Source organism: Sciurus carolinensis, chromosome 2, assembly GCF_902686445.1.
Source record: "Sciurus carolinensis chromosome 2, mSciCar1.2, whole genome shotgun sequence".
Lineage (NCBI taxonomy): Eukaryota > Metazoa > Chordata > Mammalia > Rodentia > Sciuridae > Sciurus > Sciurus carolinensis.
This window is the reverse complement of record NC_062214.1, coordinates 163,900,703-163,922,289: the sequence shown is the minus strand read 5'-3', so window position 1 is coordinate 163,922,289 and position 21,587 is coordinate 163,900,703. Positions and strand designations below refer to the sequence as shown.

General features: G+C 40.9%; 1 protein-coding gene across 2 annotated transcripts in view; it reads right to left on the bottom strand.

Annotated features, from left to right (window-relative positions):
* Nucleotides 1-20,507: 20,507 nt before the first annotated feature.
* Nucleotides 20,508-21,587, bottom strand: part of Ppp1r36 (protein phosphatase 1 regulatory subunit 36) — a 34,457-nt gene continuing 33,377 nt past the window's right edge. For both annotated transcript variants that reach the window (XM_047541306.1, XM_047541307.1), the window contains 2 exons: nt 21,313-21,504; nt 20,508-20,791 (listed from right to left, as the gene is read on the bottom strand). In XM_047541306.1, the coding sequence (XP_047397262.1) occupies nt 20,623-20,791; nt 21,313-21,504 (361 nt within the window). In that variant the 3' untranslated portion in view covers nt 20,508-20,622. The remainder of the gene's footprint in view (nt 20,792-21,312; nt 21,505-21,587) is intronic.

Sequence of the window (21,587 nt, the reverse complement as noted above, 5' to 3'; positions counted from 1 at the left end):
AAGTAATTTCTTGGTAGAAAAATAGATAAGCAAAAGAAAAAAGAATCTATACTTTTAGCACCTAGAGAAACTCATCATTAACTTTTGAGAGCTTGTTTGGAGGTCCTAGCAGGGGAGCGCAGCTACTCCTAGACCCCTGACCAAAGAACAGTCCTCCTCTACCTCTATCGGGGAAGGTGGTCCTCTTCCAGAGGGAAGCAAATGGAGTGGTGAGGAAGGAAGGGGACACCTGCCTAGCCAACCGGATCAACCAAATCAACCCTGGCCTTCAATGGGGTGACAGATGTCACAGCCAGATTGCCCTCAAATCATTATTAACTTTTCGATACACCCTTCCAACCAATTAGCTAACTAGCAATATATATATATTTTTTTTGATCTGTGTTCTTATTCACTGTAACAAACTGATAAAATGCTTTTTTTTTTTTTTCTGTAATGGGACTTGAACCCATTATAGTGGGTACTAGGGCCTCACACATGCTAGGCAAGTGCTCAACCACTGAGCTCATTCCCAGACCTTTTTATTTTTGAGACAGGGTCTCACTAAATTGCCCAAACTGGCCTGGAACTTGAAATCCTCCTGCCTCAGCCTCCTGGGTCCCTGGGATTACAAGCATGTGATATTGTGCCCAGCTCCATACACTGCTTCTTGAAATATGATACATGTGTGTAGATGTGTGTATATGTGTGTGGGATGTGTGTGTGTGTGTGTGTGTTTAAAGTCATCTTCCCTTATAAAAGGGGAAGGATCATTGTGCAACATGGATCTTTTTAGGGCTCTTGATGCCAAGAGCTCCTTTCGGGCACCGTGAGTCAAGAAGAATTTTAGTGTTTCAGCCTGTCCAGTGGGCTGCTGCTTTCAACAGAAGGAGTCAGAACCTTGAGGATAATCTCTCGCAGACCTCAGGAAAGACTCTAGACAAGACTGTTCATAAGAACCTCAATCACAGTCCCCTTCTCCAAAAGAAGACGAGTGTACAAAACTGGGATGTGCAAAACCAAAACAAAACAAAACAAACAACAACAAAAAAATCCAGCTGCTTCTTTCACATGTCCATCTACCTTCCCTCTGCCAAAACAGACATATGCAAGCTCTTGAGAGCATTCTGACGCTAACCTTCCATTTTTGAATTTAGGAAAAAATGCATTGCGAGACACACCCTCTCTGGATCAGGGAGGAATTTTCTAAATGTTGGGTGTGTGCTAAAAGCAAAGAGCTGGTTTGTGGGGACAAGTCCTGACAAGCAAATGTCTCCAAGCTCCAGGCTGATGAGCACTCAGTGAAGACATAAAGATAGAAACCACCAGTCTCAGGAGGGCAAAGAAGGGAAGAGAAAACCACTGCTTTATTTTTGTCCAGAGTTTACAGTATAGGAGTACACATGTGGGCAACTACTCATGCAGCAACACCTGGACATGTGAGCTGACGTGTTGTCATGCCTTCTATGTGCCAGACACTGGATCATTATGAGCAGCAGCCCCTTGAATATTCCCAGTGGCCATGTTGGTATTATCACCCCAGTTGTAGAGAAATTAAGTAACTCCTTTGAGGTCACACATACCCCATATAGATCCACGAACCCAGTAATGCCAAGCAGCTCCCACAATGGTACTAACACAGTGCTTTGGGAATAATACCTCTACTCTGCTCACAACAGTGATCTCACAGTGGTTTGGAAAATATATACCTAAGGAATATGAGTGATTCTTCTGGGGCACCTGTCACCAGAGTCCTAGGCTAGGGATCTGATTCTGGGAACCCATCAAATTGGGTCCAGCCACTCACCCCAAAAAACAAACAGAAAAGTTAGATAAAAAATAGGAAAGAAACTTTAATCAGTGTATCTGCACCAGGAAGGCAAGAGTACCCATGTCCTAGTGCTGTCTTCGAGGGACTGACAATGACTTTGAGGTTTTACCAAAAGGGAGAAAAGGGCAAGGCTTGGGGTTTACATAGCTGGAGGTTTTTCATAACTGCAGGTGATTGTGATCAGGTGCTGTCTGTCCATCATTATCTCAGGATTGGTCAGGCTGGGACTTGTCCCCATAAGAAAGTTGCTGTTGCCTGGTGGGGTGGGTAACTTCGAGTCATCACAAGATGTTTATCAGATCAGATCTTATTCCTGGAACCCAAGTGATTCAGAGCAAAATGGAGGCAGAGATGCCAAGTCTTCAATCCTGCTTTTAACCACCCATTGGACATTTGTAGGCAGAAATGAAGAGACTAAGTCATTGTTACAGTGTGTCATAAAACCTCTGCTCTGTTCATAATACCCACCCCTACCTCTCTAACTGATCACACTGGTGCTCTGGAAAATGTGTACTCAAGGAAGGTGAGTGATTCTCCTGGGGCAGCCAGGGAAGGAGGTAGTATAGTTGAGAAAGGGCACTGGCCTGAGGATTAGAAGAACAGGGCTGAAGCTCGAGGTCTGCCATCAACTGCCTACTGTCCTCTGGCAAGTCACATGACCTCTCTGGCCTCTGTTAGCCCCCTGAGCAGACACTGGCAGGCCTTCTGTAACCATTTTCCCATTCAATCATAAGGCCTCCCTCAGGGGTCCTGGTGAGGACTTGCTGAGACCAAGTATTTGACCTGCTAGGGCAGATTCCTGGATGGAATCCCAGTTCTGCCGTGCTGCCTGTGGGACCTACATAATTACTTTAACTGATGATGCCTCAATCCCTCCTCTGCAGAATGGACCTACCTCTAGGGTTGCAGTAGGATTAAAGAGAGAATGCCTGGGACAGAAGAAGCAGTCATTATGACCATCAATAGCATGCCACCTTCATCCCCATATCTAGCTCCTCCTGTTTTCTGAACCCCATTCTTGCTTGGTGATAATGGAATGAAGTTCACACAGGCCTCTGGCTCTCTTCAGAAGTTTGCAACAGAGCTTAGATACATGTTTGGTGTTGGTCTTTGAAAGTGTTTCAGCTCAGGCCCAGCCAGATAGTTACTCCTACTCATTGAGGAGAGAACTTCCTGGCTCTTGGTTCACTGCAAGGTCACTGGCGTCAAGGACAAGAAACATCCAGCATCAGTTGCCACCATTTCTAGAGTGAGATTCTGTTGTGTGTGTTCAGAAAAATGTATTTGTTCTCTGAAACCAGGACAGAATAAGGGATGCAGGAAGAGGGGAAGGGGATGGTCCTACAGACACTACCCATCTGCTCTTCGTTTCAGAGACTGATGAGAACACAGTGTCCTTATTTCTATATTTTAATAAAAATCTCTCCAGTGGTACACTGCTTTATAACCAGCAGACAAACCGCATTAATTCAAACCAGGTGGACTTTATAAAATGTTAGCATTTTAGAATTTTGTATTCAATTAAAAATGTTTTCTAATTTCTATTTATGATTTCTTCTTCAATCCATGAAATTTTTTTGTGTTTTATTTTATTCTTACTAATTTTTTTTAAACTTTACTTTCTAAAATTTTTTTTTTAGTTGTTGATTGGCTATTTAATTTATTTATATGTGGTGCTGAGAATCCAATCCAGTGCCTCACACATGCTAGGCAAGCACTCTACCACTAAGCCACAACCCCAGTCCAACCCATTAGATGTTTAGAAGTGAGTTGTTTAATTTCTAAATAAGGAATTTTCTGATAGCTTTCTTTGATCAATTCCATTACGAATGGAATTGAATAATGAGAGAACATACTGTTTTCAGTTCTTTTAAATTTGATAATGTTTGTTTATGGCCCAAATTATAATGGGAGCTCTTCTGTGTGCATCTGAAAAGCATGGGTATCTACTGTAGGGGAGTGGAATGTTCTATAACATTCAGTTATGGAACAGTTGTGGAGGATGATGTTGGGATCTTATCTATCTGTGCTCCTTTTCTATACACTTTGTTCACTCGTTGAAATCTCCATCTATAATTATGGGTTTTCCTATTTCTTCTTTCATTTCTACCTGATCTTGTTATATGCATTTTAAAGCTCTGTTTTTAGATATACACACATTTACAATTGTTATGCCTTCTTGATACAACTCTTACTTTGCCATTATGTAATGTAGCTGTTTATTCTTTTGATTGGTGTTAGCCTGATTTAGCCTTCTCCATCCTCTTACTTTTAATCCATTCATTTTTATATTTCAAGTGTATTTCTTATAGGCAGTCATAGTTGGGTCTAGCTTTTTATATATTCAATCTGACAAATTCTACCTTTGAACTGGGACAGTTTAGACTATTCACATGTAAAGCATTTAATGTGATTATTGATATGTTGAATCTAAAGCTACCATCTTGCTGGTTGTTTTCCATTTGCCACATATTTTGCTCTTATTTTCTCTCCTGTCTTCTTTTGAAATAAGTATTTTTATTATTCTATTTTATCTTCACTTTAATTACTTTAATTGAAAGTGTTTCCCTACCTACTGAACCCAAATTAATAATCCTTTTAAGGTATTGCCAACTACAGTTCCATTTTATTTTAATTAAAAGTGAATGGACTTTGGAGTCAACCAAATCCTGTCTTTGAAACCTCACTCTACCTCAAACTGGTTATGTGGCCTTTGACAACTTAACCTCCATAGATTTGATTTGTCCATTTTTAAAAGTAAATGATCAGTACTACTTTTCAGAGTACCATGAGAATCAAATGAAAAGTTTATTTAAAGTACTAGCATAGGTTCAAAACATTAAAAAAACTTAATGTTATTTGCTTTTATTTTATCTATGTGTTTGTTTTCTATACAACTGTCTTTCTAAATCAACTTGAGTAATATCAAGGAGGCAAACACCTGGCCTATTGTCTAACCAATCCTGCACCTTCCTTCCTGAGCCTAGAGCAGACATTGCTAATTAATCACAGCGCTGTTTCTAAAAATACTCAGATATAATCTCTTTCTTTTCCATTCTTTCTTCTTTTTTCTTTTTGTTATTGCCATACTCTTTCTCAACATTTTGTCAGTCAGTTGGAGACTGACCATAAGAAAAACCTATATACTGCCAGAAGCTAATACATCAACATACTTAAAGTCTTTGTAATGCATTTTTATTAAATGCCCCTTTCTCCAACAAACTTTTTACTTTGTTCATTTGTTTGCCAAACCTTTCTTGAAAGGTACTGCAAAGGAAAATTTCAGTTTGTTCAGTTCAATGATCCCAAATGCTGAATGAATGAGGTTTTTATTTTATATCTTCGAAACCAGACACCAAAGGAGAGGAGGGGTTGGAAGTATGAGAGTAGGCCAGAGGTTAGGGGCAAGGCCCTGGGGCTGTCTCATCACATTCTCCCTTTAAAACCAGGCTCGGGCATGTGACAAGGACATCGTGTCTTGTGACAGGTACCGACTATTCCTCCTGGAGCCCTTGGTATCATTTAGCTATGGATGGACAAAGGAGAATCTGTCTTTTGCTTGGAACAAAAGCCTTGACCTTGTACAATAGGAAAGCACTGAGCGCTCTTCATTCAGCTGCCTCTCCCCAGCCCTGGAAAAAGTGACTTCCTGTTAATGATGCTGGGCTGTTTCCACTTCCAGGGACTCGCTGGTGCCCAGGAACATCATGGAGCTTTGTGCCCTCATCCTGAGCCTTGTCAGTGGCCCCACCACCGCCCTCCTTGTGACGGCAGGAGAGGCTGATTTATAACAGAATTCACATCTCACCATTGAGGAAAACATCTGTGAGAGAACAAACATGCTGCCTGAAGGAAATTAAAAAGTGATCCCCTGTCCACTGGCAGCCTGGATCTGCAGGGACCTCTGGTGCCCTCAGCTTGTGCTGTCCCTCCTGCAACCTCCTCCTTCTCTGCTTTCTCCCTATCTTTCCTGTAATGAAAAATAGTAACAGTACTTAGGATCCTGGAACTTCTTGACTGTTCCCAGTTACTTGAACAGTGTTCAAGACTTTTCACCAATTTGGAACATAGATTAAACTGGAATGAGTGCCTCCTTTTTTTTCATATTTTAAATTGATGCATTATAATTCTATGTAAGGGTGTATTTGTTGTTACACACTCACACACGCGTACAATATAACAATATAGTTTGGCCAATACCATTCCCCAGTGGTTCTCCTTTCCCTCCTCGCCTCCCTCCTCCTGGTCCCTTTCCTCCACTCTACTTATCTCCTTTTAATTTTCATAAGACTCCCTCTGCACACACACCTCTTTTTTCCTTTTTCATCCCCAGTTTCCACATGAGAGAAAACATACGATCCTTGACCTTCTGAGTTTGACTTATTTTGATTAATGTGTTCTCAAGTTCCATTCATTTTCCTGAAAATAACAATTTCATCCTGAAAAAAATGAATAAAAATGAGTGCCTATTTATAGTATATTTGTGTGATTTGGGGTGGCACTTCTAAAACCCTTAGAAACAAAGTTCAAGGAAAGTGTTTCCTTCTATTTCATTTACCACAGAGGGGACAGCTTGCTCTGGCATTTGCTGTTTTACTATTTACAAAATGGTCTTATTCCAAATGTATAAAAATGGTTATAAATACACACATACACACACAAGCGCGCGCAAGCGCGCGCACACACACACACACACACACACACTTCTTTCCCTGAAATCTTTCTGCAAGGTGGGGATAACAGCTTAAACCCAAGGCCTCTGAGTTCTCTTTGCCTCAAATACTGCTTCATGTTCAGGTTCATCCAGGAATGTCATAGCTCTGTGCCAATGCTACTTAGGCAAAATAATAACAAAGATCCTCCCAACGTGAACAGAGCATCTACTTAATGCAACCTGATTTCCTTTCATATACAATTTGTTTTAATCCTCATCACATCTTCTGAGCTGAGCATTTCCAAGCCCTGTTCAGAAAACTTGAGCAATTTACCCAGGGAGATGCTGGTATTTGAACCCAGATCTGGAACCCGACTCAACCCTCATTCCACTACTCATGATTGATAAAGAGAGACATTACTTCCCTAAGACCACGATTATGAAATGTGGATGTTTTTGTCTATTGGAAGATGGTGTGATTCATATAAATTACATGAATAATTTCCAGACACAGAAGGCAGGAGAGGAACTATAGATCCTCCTAAGAGATCACCTACGAGGCTGGGGAGATAGCTCAGTTGGTAGAGTGCTTGCCTTGTAAGCACAAGGCCCTGGGTTCAATCCCCAGCACCGCAAAAAAAAAAAAAAAAAAAAAAAAAAAAAAGCTCACCTACCAACCCCAGCAGAACTCTAGCAGAGCCAGGAAACACAGACCACCACCATCAGCCACTGGCATACCTGTTCCTTGTCCCCTGGTGTGTCTCTTCTTCCCTGTACTCCAGGCCTATTGCATAGTCCCTGGGCCAGGCAGAAACTCTTACTTCCTGGCTGTCCTCTCAGCTTCACCATAAGAAATGCCTGGGCTTCCGTTGGTCTTTGGTGATTTCCGCGGCAGGTAAAAATCATCAGTAAAGCTCTATGCTTCTATAGCCATTTGCACCTGAAATAAAGCATCTAGCACATGACATTAACATGAATTATTTCTGTTTCTTTTTTCTTGTTAGATAATGAGATCTCTAACTGCTGAAAACTAGAGTTATTTGTCTTTCTAAGGGCCTAGCAAAGGTTCTCAACAATGGTTAATTGAACTAAATAGAACTTATTTGAACTAAATTCAACTGGTTCACTAGGGCTTGGGATTTTACTCAATGGTAGAGCACTTGCCTAGCATGCATGTGGCCCTGAGTCCCTTTTGCAGCCCTGCAAAATAATAAGCTGGCTCACCAGCTCAGAATTCAGGCATGAACCTATTCCAGGGCATGTTATGGAGACTATTTGTTCATACCTCTGTAATATCTGTTTTAGTCAGTTTTTTTTCGCTGCTGTGACTAAAAGACCTGACAAGAACTATTTTAGAGGAGAAAAAGTTTATTTGGGGGTTTATGTTTTCAGAGGTCTCAGTCCACAGACAGTCAACTGTTACTCAGGGCTCAAGGTGAGGCAGAACATTATGGAGGAAGAGTGTGGTGGAGGTGGAGGGAAGCAGCTCACATGATAATTAGGAAGCAGAGAGAGATTCCACTCTCCAGATACAAAATATGTACCCCAAAGCCATGCCCCCAATGCCCACCTCCTCCAGTCGTACCCTACCCATATTTAGTTTCCACTCAGTTAATCCCATCAGTGGATTAATTCACTGATTGGGTTAGCATCTCATAACCTTGTCACTTCTCTTCTAAACCTTCTTGCATTGTCTCACACATGAGCTTTTGGGGGACACCCAATAGCTAAACTATAACATTTTGAAAGGCAAAGGAACAAATATTCTCAAGAGTCACATCCGATTTGAAATCCATGTGATGGAACATGGGTGCTGTGTACAAGACATTTGTGTGTACACTATTTATAATTTGGGAATATAAATGATGGGACAGAATAAGGCAATTCTGAAATTATAACTAGAATATTGTGTCAGTGAGATATTTAACACAAACACTGTGTTATCAGACTCAAATAAGAACTATGGATTTAATCATAAGTTTAAGACTGTCTTTTTTAAGTGTCAAGAATTGGACTCAAGGGAACTTGGATTAGGCAGAGGGGAGGGGAGGGGATCTGGGGGTAGGAATGATAGTAGAATGAATCAGACATTATGACTCTATGTGCATATATGATTACACAACCAGTGTAACTCTACATCATGTACAACCACAGAATAAGAAGTTATACTTCAGTTATGTATGATGTGACGAAATGCATTCTACTGTCATGTATAACTAATTAGAACAAATTTTTTAAAAAAAGAATGAACTCAAGGATCCCCTCCAAAGGGGATTGAACCCACAAATGCTTAACCACTGAGCCACCTCCCAGGCCCTTTATATTTTGAGACAGGGTCTCACTAAGTTGCTTAGGGCCTTGCTAAGTGCCGAGGGTGGCTTTGAACTTGTGATCCTCCTGCCTCAGCCTCCCAAGTCCCTGGGATTATAGGTGTGCCGCTGCCAAGCCCGGCAACCTATTTTACAATTTTTACCATCATAGATGATCAAGCAGTAATCACACTGTCCTCGTAGCTTTTCATACATCATCTCAGACCCATTCTCCCCACAAACCTGAGGCAGACTTTATTGATCTCTCCACTTCTCTGATAGGGAAATTGAGGCAGTTTGAGGTGAAATAATCTACCAGAGGCCTTATAGGTGGTAAGTGGAGGAGCTGGGATCTGCACTCAAGCAGAATGGCCCCAGAGTCCGTCTTGTATACACACCATGTACACTAAGTTTCCAATATTCCACTCGACCTCAAGCAAACGTCCTTGGATCTTGTTTAACCTGAATCATCCTCACATATTTAGCTCTTTATTTTCATTTGTACCCTCTGTAGATGACAGCATATGATAATCTTACCATCAACACTTGAAGATAGTTTTTAAGTTGTTTCTGGGTTTTCCTTGTCATTTAAATAATTCTAATTAGCTTAAAATTTCTCCAAGAATCTGGGCACAGTGGCATATGCCTATAATCCCAGTGATTAAGGAGACTGAAGCAGGAGGTCAGGTTGGGCAATTTGATAAGATATTGTCTCAAAATAAAATTTAGAAAAAGGGTTGGGTGCTTATCTCAGTGGTATAACACCCCTAGGTTTAATCCCAGTACTAAACAAAACAAGAGTCTCTAAGATTCCCTCCTCCCTATATTTTAAGTCACCCACATTTTTTAGTGCATACTTTTCTGGGAGAGAGACTTCTCAAATTATAAAGTCTAAAAGTGGAGGGGAGTGTTCTCCAGTTAAGACCTGACCAATGCCATATGTGGGAAAAGCAATCAGGACTTTTGCTTATTTTTTTCTCATTAACATTCCAGAATCATGTTCTTTTGCTTTCAGGCTGGTTCTGTATTGCTGACGAATTTTGTACTTGTGACACAATTGCTAACTTTGAAACACGACCACATTTTTTCTTTTTGACGCTAGCTCTTACAGGCCACTTCTCATCTTGGATTTGTGGTATGGATCTTGTTCTTTTTTAAATTCCTCAAGGCCCATCTGAAAGGGTCGCACTGAGTTTAGTTCTCCCTGTCTGCGATGTTAGTAACTCCACCTAATTTGGTATCATCCACCAAACACAAGATACTTGTTCTCAACTCAATCATGTGGGTCGCTGAAGAAAGTATTTATATAAACCTCTTTTCCCATAAATAAACTTTTCTGGCTTCCAGATAACTTGGGAGTGGTAAGCTTAATTCACAATTTAATCCTTTCCAAGAACTGCAGTTGATTATCTAAACTGTATGCCTTCTTACAAAAAAACAATCAAGATTCATTTCCAAATCTGAAGAAATACTGATGTTTGGCTACTACTCAGTTCCTGGAGGACAACCAAAGTTGAATTTATTCTAAATACAGGAGGGACAACAATGTGCTTTGGAAGCAAAGGCTTGGCCTGGAGATCTGGAACCTACTGTCCTAGACTACTATTCTTTTTACTCATTGCTAAGCAGAGCGAAACTGTGATCTGGTAGCCAGCAAGGGCAACTATAAACTGAAGTATTGAGCACATTTAAGCACAAGTTTCTGTAGCATTTATTCTGTAATTTGTCTCTTAGAAAAGTAAAGATGGCCTTTTTAAGAAAAAGAAGTTCTGGGTTGGGGATGTAGCTCAGTGGTGGATGGTTTGGGTAGCATGTGTAAGACCCTGTGTTCAATCCCCAGCACTGTAAAAAGAAGTTCTGAATCTCTTCATTTCCTTTCATATTTGTAGGGAAATCTGACATTTATACCAATAGATCTCAGTTTGCCAGAGATGATCAGGGTCACCAGGAGAACTTTGGAAAATGCCCATGGTTGACTTTCCCCAGACTCCCTGAATCTCCAACATCACCATGTGCCACTGACTGGAGGTGAGGACAGGGCATCTTCGTTTTTCAAAACCTACCCAAACTGGTTGTATTAATCATGGTTAAATCCATGCAAAGAAACATATAAAGCAGCTATTTTAAAAATGAAGTGAGCTGTTGGATGTGGGAGCACATACTTGTAATCCCAGTGACTCTGGAGGCTGCTGGAGGAGGATTGCCGAGGCCAGCCTTAGCAACTTAGTGAGACCCTGTCTCAAAATAAAAAGATAAAAAGGTCTTGGGATGTAGCTCAATAGTAAAGCACCCCTAGGTTCAATCCCTAGTATCCAAAAAAGAAAGGAAAATATGTTAATCACATCAGTCATACTGAAGGTATAGTAAGTTTTCATTTGACATGATTTCATCAGGAACTTATAGAAATGCATAGAGACTTACATTTACATACTCTTAGGTATACCTAGACGGTATCCATTTAGATGTTTCATCCTCAGGTCATGACAGGCACCAATCAGAAAGAAAGCCATCTGTAGTGCCGGAGCACCTGCACCTGTGGGGTGTAAGACCTTTAGATGATGGATTGCAGGAAAGAGGGTCTCAGGAAGGGACCAGGGCAGATGGGTCACAGGGGACTGGGGCAGTGCCCAGTTACCAACTGCTATGGAAGTATTTCCACATGCTCACAACCTGGCGAGACTTAGTCCTGAATTTACATGCAGAAAAAAATGTCTGGAATGATTCTCAAGGACTTGAAACCAGCAGCCTATCAATCAACACGGACTAATTAAAGCAGAAAGAGGATTTGGGTAAAATCATCAGGAAGATTTGGGAAATAACCATGAGTATAGGGAGGGTGAACAACCAGCCATTATCTATAGGCAAGACTACTCAGGTGGGCCAGTCCAATGAGCCCACTGCTGCCACTGCCCCGGACACTGGGTGCTGCTGCTGGCACTGTTGCCTCTGGCAGACCTCGGAATAACAATGTATTATCTTGTCACCACTGAGATGTGCATTTCCCTCCCTCGCTGGACTATCAGCCCCTTAAGCACAGAAATGGGATCCTACTAATATTTGGATTTCTAGCACCATGCCCCCCATGGCATGGTTCCACAGTTCTTGCCACAGAGGAAGCAGAATGCTGAATGAAATAAATGAGCAGATAGAATTTTCTAGATACACTCATATAGGCAGAAAGAGTTGAGAGCTGTACAAAGCTGGATGTATCATTCCTGAACCTCACAAACAAAAAAATGCACACACTCTCTCATCCTCCACGGATGATTTGTCAGATGTAACTTCAACAAAAACATGTGACTTGGCTTTCATGGTGGACTAACTTTGTCATTTTCTCTGGACTGAGCATTGTTTTTAGCAGAGATCTGTATAAAACCATGATTTCATAAAGTGCTTGTCTTAATTTCAAATGGTAGATTCAGATGAATCGAACTACCAACTCTGTTGGAATTTTTTTCCCCTTTGCAGTCCTAGAGATAAAACCAGGGCCTGTGTATGTCAGGCAAGTGCTCTACCATGGAGCTACACTCCAACCCTGGGGTTTTTGTTTTCATTACCTATACCTTCAAAGAATTCCAAACATATATCTAAACAAGCAAATTGAAACCAAACATGGTTCCTAATGACCAGGATTCTTGAGCAATAAAGCAAAAACAAACTATATTTTCAGAAAGTTTTCATAATAAGTCGGGAGTTCGGAGCACATAAGAATCTGGTTCCCCTGCACCCACAAACAAATTATGTAACATTCTCAGGTTTCATCTACTTTTTCTAGACCACAGAGAAGTTAAGAGATTGGGAAACTCTGAAAATGAAGGATAATGGCATGCTAATAATAATCATGATCCGAAGAAAGTAAATCGTCTTCTTTATGAACATTTATTATCCATCTCATACAACTCACTATAAAAGGCAAAAGTTTGGAAAAATAAAAACTGATGTTCACACTATAATCTGTGTATGAGTGTTGGCAGTTTCATTTATAATAACCCCAAACTGAAGTCAATCCAGATATCCTTCAAAGGATGAATTTAACAAACAATTCCATCTGTATCATGGAATATTACTCAGTAGTAAAAGGGAACAAGTTTGTTCAACAGCTATTAATACATGCAATGAACTGGTTGCATTTCCAGAAAATGCAGAAAGTCAGTCCCAAGAAGTTACATACTATATGAACCCATGTATATGACATTCTTGAAATAAGAAGTGTGTGTAGCTATAAAATATGAGGCATTCTTGTGGTGATGGTATATTCTGTATCTGGGCTAGATCGATATTAATATTGACTATGAAATTATATTATAACTTTGCAAGATATCACCACTGGAACAAGCTAGATAAAGTTTTCATAGGATCTCCGTATTATTTCTTTTTACAATTACATGCGAATCTGGAATTATCTCAAAATAAAAAGTTTAATTAAAGAAGGAAACAAATAAGAAAAGGTATAGGCAGCACAAATCTATAAAATAGGAAATAAAAATCTGAGCAACCAACCCTAAGCTCTGATAATGAAGTATTAACTTAAATTCTGTGTTTCCTTGCAGCAAAGGAAAAAGAAGAAAACATGATAGAGGTTGTATACTATGACTCTCTGATGAAAGTAATCACAAGGAGAGGTGACCTTTCCCCTAGCAGTCAACCCTAAAAGAGAAATGAACTTAGTGTGAAATACAACCACTGAGCTCGGCCAGCTCAGAGCTCAGGTGCTGTTTAATTTAATGATTATTAATTCATGACTTGGTTATTTGGGATCCTAGGGAAAAAAAAGAAACCCAACTTTCAGGCCCACTCTTACACATATGTGGAGCAGACAAACACCCAAGAAGAGTGGCTTCAGGAGAAACAAAACAAAACAAAAACACTTTATGCCCAGATGTCTTTCTTTCCCTTTTTTTTTTTTTTAACTCAAGGAAGGAAATTTAATAAAATTAATGCATTTTACTGCTTGGCAAAATATTTTAAGTGTAACTGATGCTTTTTTTCTCAATGGTGAAGAATACCATGATATACCTTGGTGGCTCTGCCTGAATATATACCAGAAAACAGCAGTTTTATTCTTATTGCTTCCAGATCAACAGTGCAAATATTTAAAAAAGGGAAAAAAGCAAATAACATTTGGTGAACTTCTGATAATATATTTTTACCTCTGGACACCCCCTGAAAGGATATAAGAAACCTGGGGTCCATGAACCACACCTGGGAAACCATGCCTTTAAGTATTTTTTGCTAAAAACCAATGTAAACCACCCACAAAATTCTGTCAAATATTGTTCAGTGGGTTCAGAGAAAATTTCCAAATTCACATAAAAGTGATACCACAATGTGACAATGGTTGTTCCTTTATAACTAACCACCTGGAAGTATTTATGAGTATTTAATCATTCCATACCCAAATCTGCTAACTTGGGCTGGGGAGATAGCTCAGTTGGTAGAGTGCTTGCCTCGCAAACACAAAGCCCTGGGTTTGATCCCCAGCACTGCAAAAAAAAAAAAAAAAAAAAAAAAATCTGCTAACTTTAATTTCCCTTTTTTATTTTTATTTATTTTTTTAAACTTATTTTTATTGTAAACAAAATGGGATACATGTTGTTTCTCTGTACATGGAGTGAAGGCATACCATTTGTGTAATCATACATTGAGATAGGGTAATGTTGTTTGATTCATTCTGTTATTTTTTTCCCTCCCCCCACGCCCCCAGATGTCTTTCTAATGCAAGATCTGAAAGTCTCCCATTGGGGAGGCACTTCTTAGGACTAAAAAATTTTTCTGCCTGGATTTCTGAAAATTCAGGCCCTCGTTGTTGCTGAAGTGATGCACACAGAGGGATCCCTGGGCATTCAAGAGCCTCAAGAGAACATGGAGAGTCATGCCCTGAGCTTTCCCATCCGGGGCAGCCCCCAGCCAGAGCCTCTTGCTTCCTCAAGGCTCACCTCCTACAAGCATCCCCTGGCCCCCACTGCCTCGTCGGTTTTCCACCTAAACTGAATCCTGTGTATCAGCACACATGTGTTCTAGTATCTCTGAAGAGCCAAAACCAAAACAATCCGACAAAAATAATCCCACCCCTTGGACCCCCCCAAGGCCCCTTTCGATTGCATTCCTTTCCTTCACTTCACAGCAAAGTCCCCCTCTCATAGCCTCGGCCCCCACTTTGTCACCCATCTTCCTCCACACGACCTGTTTCAAGAGGGCGCCACACCTCCAGGCCTGCACAGCCGACCTCCATGTTCCCAGAGCTAAAGGTCACGTTTCTGTCCTCATCCTACTAGCAGTTCTCTCTGTGGCATTTCTCCCCAGCTGCCCGCTCCGACTCCATGACACGCTTTTTCCTTCCATGACTCCTCGCCCTTGGTTCTCCTCTCAACTTACTGGCAAATGGCACATGGTGAAGTTGATTTATGTTGCTGGAACACATAAGGGACTTGGTGCATTTTCATGGCTCCTCTTCTGCTCCTTTCACATGTAGGAAGCCCTAAGCTGGGTAAGGACCCAGTGTCTCCTCTGTTTGTATTCTCTCCTTAGCTAATTGTATCCAGTCCCATTGGCCAGTTCCTTCCAAATCTACCTTTCCAGCTCTGATCTCTCCCTCAAATCAGTACCAGTAGCCTCTTACTGATCTTCTAGGCTCCATTCTCCATTCCCCACTGCCCTCACTTCCAGCCCACTTTCTATGCAGTAGCTAGAGGAATTATTTCAGAGATAAATAGGATCATGTCACGCCTTTACCTAAAACCCCCATCTGTTCCCCAACCCAATTAATATAAAATCCTAACACCCTACCCACTTACAAAGCCCAAATCATCTGGACCCTGCTAACTCCTCCTCATTCATCCAGAAAGACAAGAACCACATCTGCCTCGTCATGGGACAATTTGGAGGACATCAAGCAGCACAATAAATATTTCTTTGTGAATCAATAAACCAATAATTTAGTAAGACAAATTTATCATTCCAGACTGGTTGTGACAACTCTGTTCCTCAGAGTTCTGACTTGAAAAGTTAGCGTCTATCACCAGCACTCTTCCTGGTTTGCTATTAAGAAGTAATGGGGGAGGGTTGGGGAGATAGCTCAGTGGGTAGAGTGCTTGCCTTGCAAGCACAAGGCTCTGGGTTCAATCCCCAGCACTGCAAAAAAAAAAAAAAAAAAAAAAAAAAGTAATGGGGGAAATAAATAAATTATTAAAAAAAAAGGAAATGGAGGGAAATTGTCTTGTTCTAAAAATCCACACAATAGGCTTTTAAAGGGTATATGTTACCACAGGAGTCCTGGGAGGACATTTAGGCTCCTCCCTCTTGAGTCTTTGCGTGCAATACAAGATCTTGAATTCTGAAGCATATGCTGCATTTGTGCCTTTCACATCTGCATCAGTGTGTGATTATCAGCACATATTAAGGGAGGTATGAGAAGAGAGATGATGAGTGTGGGGGAGGAAATAATTACTCCCAAGGGAAGCAACAGCACATTTATATAGTCAGCAGCTCACAAAAGCCACACAAAAAAGCACGCCCCTTAAGAAGAAAGGGACTATAAATCCACTGCCACCTCCACGGGGCTTCAAAACCGGCTGCTGGCAGCGGATGAAGTTGATTCCAGTCCCTTACCCATCTATAGGACTTGCTGTATTTTGTGATTTTCTTTTTCCTGAGGCTATGTTATTTATTTATTTATTTTTACTTCTCATGTATGCTTTGGTCCGTGCTCGTTGCAAAGCAAAAGAACTTGGGAAGAGGGTGCAGTTCTCACCCATCACATCCTGGTAGTTTATGGAGAGTTGATGCCTACTTATTTTTATCTCCCAGCCTCCTTTCCATTTCTGTGTCCCCCCTCCAACTGTAAATATTTAAGTTTTTGCCTCTATTTTTTTTAAGAACAGAGGGAAAGCTTAGAAAACCACCATGACATTATTATACCTAACAAATTTACCAATAATTCCTTAATATTAAATATCCTTCCAGTATTAAATTTACCTGATTATATCACATGTATTATATATATGATATATATTACATATATATCATAAAATAGTTTGTTCAAATTAGGATCCAAGCAAGGTTCACACACTTTGCATTTAACTAATGTATCCCTTAAGTCTACTTTTCTCACCTAAAGATTCCCCTTATCTCCTTTCACCCCTTATTATTTATTGAGGAAACCAGGCCACTTTTTCTGTAGACTCCTCCCCTTTTGGAATTTTTCTATTTGCGTGTCTGTAGTACTATTTAGCATATTCCTCCTCCCTTGGGTTTCCTAGACAGGTTATTAGGCTTAGAGACTCTGTTCTAAGCAGATTTCAGTTTTTGGAGGGACTTAGAGGTGCTGTTATATATGCCCTACATGGTGCCCAGGTGTCTCTCAGGATGTAAGCTGCCACTGCTGATCATTGCCTGATCCATGATTCATTTATGCTTTACAAAATGATACTGTTCTAGCTCTATCATTCCCTTTTTTGTTATTTTTGGTTTTTTATTTGTGTTTTTAGTTGTAGATGGACATAATACCTTTATTTATTTTTATGTGGTGTTGAGGATCAAACTCAGTGCCTCACATGTGCTAGGCAAGTGCTCTACCACTGAGCCACGACCCCAGCTCTATAGTTCTCTTTTAATTTATAACCTGGAATAGTTCTACAAAGAGAAATTGTCCCTCACCCACTATTTGGGTTGCCTTGTACAATTGGAAAGGGAAATTACTACCTGTCATTTGTTGGGTGGAAAGAGCCATGGAAAAGAGGCAAAGCTCAGAAGAACAGCTGTGCTGCTTTTATCAAAGCACTGGTGCAGGAGGAAGGCGCAGTGACTGATGGGAAAAAGATGTGCACTCCCCCTCTGTGTCCTCCTCACTTCTGGGTGGGTAATTTTGAGTTGGCCAACTGCTTGGTCTGAGTCTCCAGAAGTTAGCCTTACCCGTATGCTCTCCCATTCTGTTACAGTTTTGCTCTGACTTCCTAATTCAGCTCTGACGGCTGGGACCCTCTTGTTATGGTTTAGATCTGGAATGTCCTGCAAGAGCTCATGTGTTAAAGACTTGGTCTCCAATGCAGTATTGTTCAGTGGTGGGACCTTTGGGAGGTCACTGGATCATGAGGGCTTTAACTTTGTCAATGGACTAAACCATTGAGGGGCTATGGGGAGGTGGTGGAAACTTTAGGAGTTGGGGCCTAGTTGGAGCAAGTAAGTCACTAGGGTTGTGCCTTTGAAGGGTATGATTCATCTCTGTTCCCCCCTCGCTGCTTCCTATCAGCCTTGAGGTAAGCAGTTTTGCTGTACCATGCTCTCCCCATGGTAATGGTCTACCTCACCACAGGACCAGAAAGAATGGAGTCAATTGACCATGGACTGAAACCTCTGAAATCTTGAACCAAAATAAATCTTTACTCCTTTGTTTTTATTAGGTGTTTTGTCACAGTAATGGAAATGTGACTAATACACCCACGCTATACTTCTTGTGTTTCTCATAGACCTAGCAAGGTACTGAGCATGGACTAGGCCATCAAGAAATGACTGCTTATAAATGAGAGATAACAAATTATTGACTTTATCGTTGTTCTTATTGTTTTCAAAAGTACTTTTAAAGTGCTTATCTGGTCACTGGGCTGGATAGAATGATATAGTTCCATCCCTCACTGAGTCTTAAATCAATAGTAGACACCTTCAGAGATCAACATGAAGGAGCCAGATATTTGAACTAGCTAAATGAATACACAAATGTTCTTGAAATGGAAAATATGGTACTGCCCAATTTCTTTCAGAAGACTCGCACCAGAGCAAATTGCCACTCCCTCATTCACGTGTGAGAGTGCCTACTTATCCACCTACTTGCCAACATTGGTCATGATCATTTCTTTGAATCTTTGCAAAGTCTATAGATAAAAAGTGAAATAATATATCCTAGTGTATATTTCCAATTTTTGTTTGTTTGTTTTTTTGTATTGGGCACTTTACCCAGGGGTGCTGTACCATCCAGTTATGTTCACAGTCCTTTTTTAAATTTTATTTTGAGACAAGCTCCTGCTAAGTTGCTCAAGTTGACCTTGAACTGGTGATCCTCTTGCCTTAGCCTCCTGAGTCACTGGGATTACAGGCATGCACCACCAGGCCTGGAAAGAATTTGATTCCAAATAGCATCAATATTCTCAAATTGGCCAGTGGAGTTGGGAGAGATGACCCCCTTACAAAGGTCCTAATCTAGAGTGGCTGCCCCCCATTATACTGGGTTTCAGAGTGACCTAACTGAGGTCCTCAGACTCTACTTAGGCTTCTGGGTGTGAGGTAGGAGAAGTAAAGGAAATGAGAACAAATCTTTGCCCAAGGAAGAAAAGGGAGATTATTTGCAAAGGAAGTGATCTGCTACACCAAGTCCCTTGGCATGGCTCACCTAGACTGCATTATCCCTACCACCACCACACATACAGAAAGCAAGAGAGAGTGAGAGAGAGAGTAAGGATGTGCTAGCAGCATGTGTCCAAACTTTGAGACACAGAAAAACTTTTTAAACCTACTGCCAGTCAGACTGCTCTGGAGATGGAAGCATAACAACCTGAAAGTAAAACAAGGGGAGAGTTCACTGGGCTGTTAGCCCCCAGAAACTTTCTTTCTGCAATCTAAAACTTGTTTAGAGGGAGGCGAGATGAATGGTAAGGATACCTGGGGGACCCAAATCTACTTTTCTTTCTTGGTATGGAGATTAGCTGAAAGATCAGAATGCCACATGCCAAGTCCTAAATAGGATGGATAGTTTTTATCTCTGATGGAATCAAAGCCCAAAACAGATGCAAGATGGAAATGCTGACACAGCTGGGTAGGCTGATCATCAGAAGTGGAACCAGGCGTAGTTGGCCTTAAAACAATGACCAACCAGAAGAGAGTTCTGCAGCCACTGACAAAAGCTTAAGCAATAAGATAGATCCATCTTTCCTAAGTGCTCACTACCCGCAACCAACCCCACAGTTCAGCTCAACTTGGCCACTAGGTTTTCAGGTCTGAACGCTGTGAGGACCCTATGAAGAATTCCCTGGTACCTTCCACCCATGGCTGCCTGTTCAGACTCCACACAACTTCAAGGGTCATCTCCCTGTCCATCCCGCCATCTCCCAACTTGAAAGGTTCTCTCCTTTAAGCTGAGTAGCACTGTTTCTAGCCCTCTTCTCCTTGCCCTGCCCAGGGAGAAACTTGAATGAAGACTGCATGTCGACCATCTCTACGTCCAATACCAGGTGCCACCTAAGTACTGGTTGAAATTTTTTTCCTTTTCTGAGTGTGTGGGATAGTATTCGGGGGCACTTTACCTCTAAACTACATCCTCAGTCCTTTTAATTTTTATTTTGAGACAGGGTCTTGCCAAGTTTCCCAGGGTTTCCCAGGCTGGTTTTGAATTTGTAATCCTCCTGCCTCAGCCTCCTGAGTCACAGGGATTATAGGGATGCTCCACTATGCCTGGCTTAGTGTTAAACTTTTATTTTGCCTTTTTTGTTTATGAAATTTTGTTTACACACATAACAAAGATGCTTTCTCATAAGGCAACGTTGGATTTAGAAATGATTACTTCTTTACCAGTCCACTAAAACACTAGCTAAGTGGTCTAATATAAAACTCTAAAGAGTCACATAGAAGTTGAGGAAGCAAATAAGTAACAAACTAAAGTACTAAAAACAGGAAAATGAGTTTTCAAGAGATTTCTGGAATTTTTGAACTTTTAACAAAATAACTTGAACAAACAAAATTAACTTGAACAATTTAAAAAGTTTAATAATAATAACAACATATATCAATCCTATATCAAGCAGTTAAATCAAAGCAGGGACTTGATTACACAAGTGGAATATACCAGGTTATTTAGGGCATAGTTAACAAGACAAAGTTTTTATGACTAATTCCAGTGTCTCCTGAATCTGCATATTATTTCTCTCTATCAGGGAAGGATGTCTTCCAGATGTTTTTGCATTTTCTTTTGGTTCAAGGGGGAGGAGGGTATGAGGGTTGAATAGACATCGAGGTTGCCCCAAGATGCCAACTCTGTAAAAAGAATTGTTGGTATAGCTGAGGTAGTATACTAAAACTAAGACAGATAGATAGACACACACACACACACACACACACACACACACACACACATATACATACACACACACATAGTTTTTTGAAAGTTGTCCCTGCTTCCATGAATGACCACTGTGGTATTACATGAGTCTGAAACTCAGTCCACAGCAAGATTTTGTACTGATCTTTTCTGAATTTCCCAAAGATGATTCTTACAATTCATAAACATCAGCCTTAAAGAATTTGTTACTCACTCCTTCAAGTTAGAACTATTTGGAGTATAGCATAACTTTCTAACTATTGTTTTCTAACCCCAATGGATATAACTAGAATTACTCTGGACAGGAAGATGGCCAGGAGCAGGGGTAGGTGGGAAGATAGGCACCTTGTCCTCGTTCAACTCTCTGGCAGAGGCATGGTGCTGAGCCCCTGCCCCTTCCAGGCCCAACTGAGGAAGCAACCCTCAGGCCCTCCAGTCTCCTTTCTGAGCCACTTACATTGACATGGACACGGAGTCCAGACTTTGCGTGTGTTTTTGCACCCGGCCTGGGAGTTTGATGCCTACTTGATGGTACTTTTTCTCAACGATATTCTGAGCTTTTTCTCTGAGAGATGGCAGCAGAGTAGACATGACTGGAGAACGCATGTGAATGGCTTTTTTAATTGCTGGCCGTTTTGCCATCATTCTCCTGTGGGAGAAGAAAGGTGCCACTTAGGTCACCTTAGCCAGCTTCGGAGAAACATCCTCAAGTTTACGAAAGACAGAGATCAA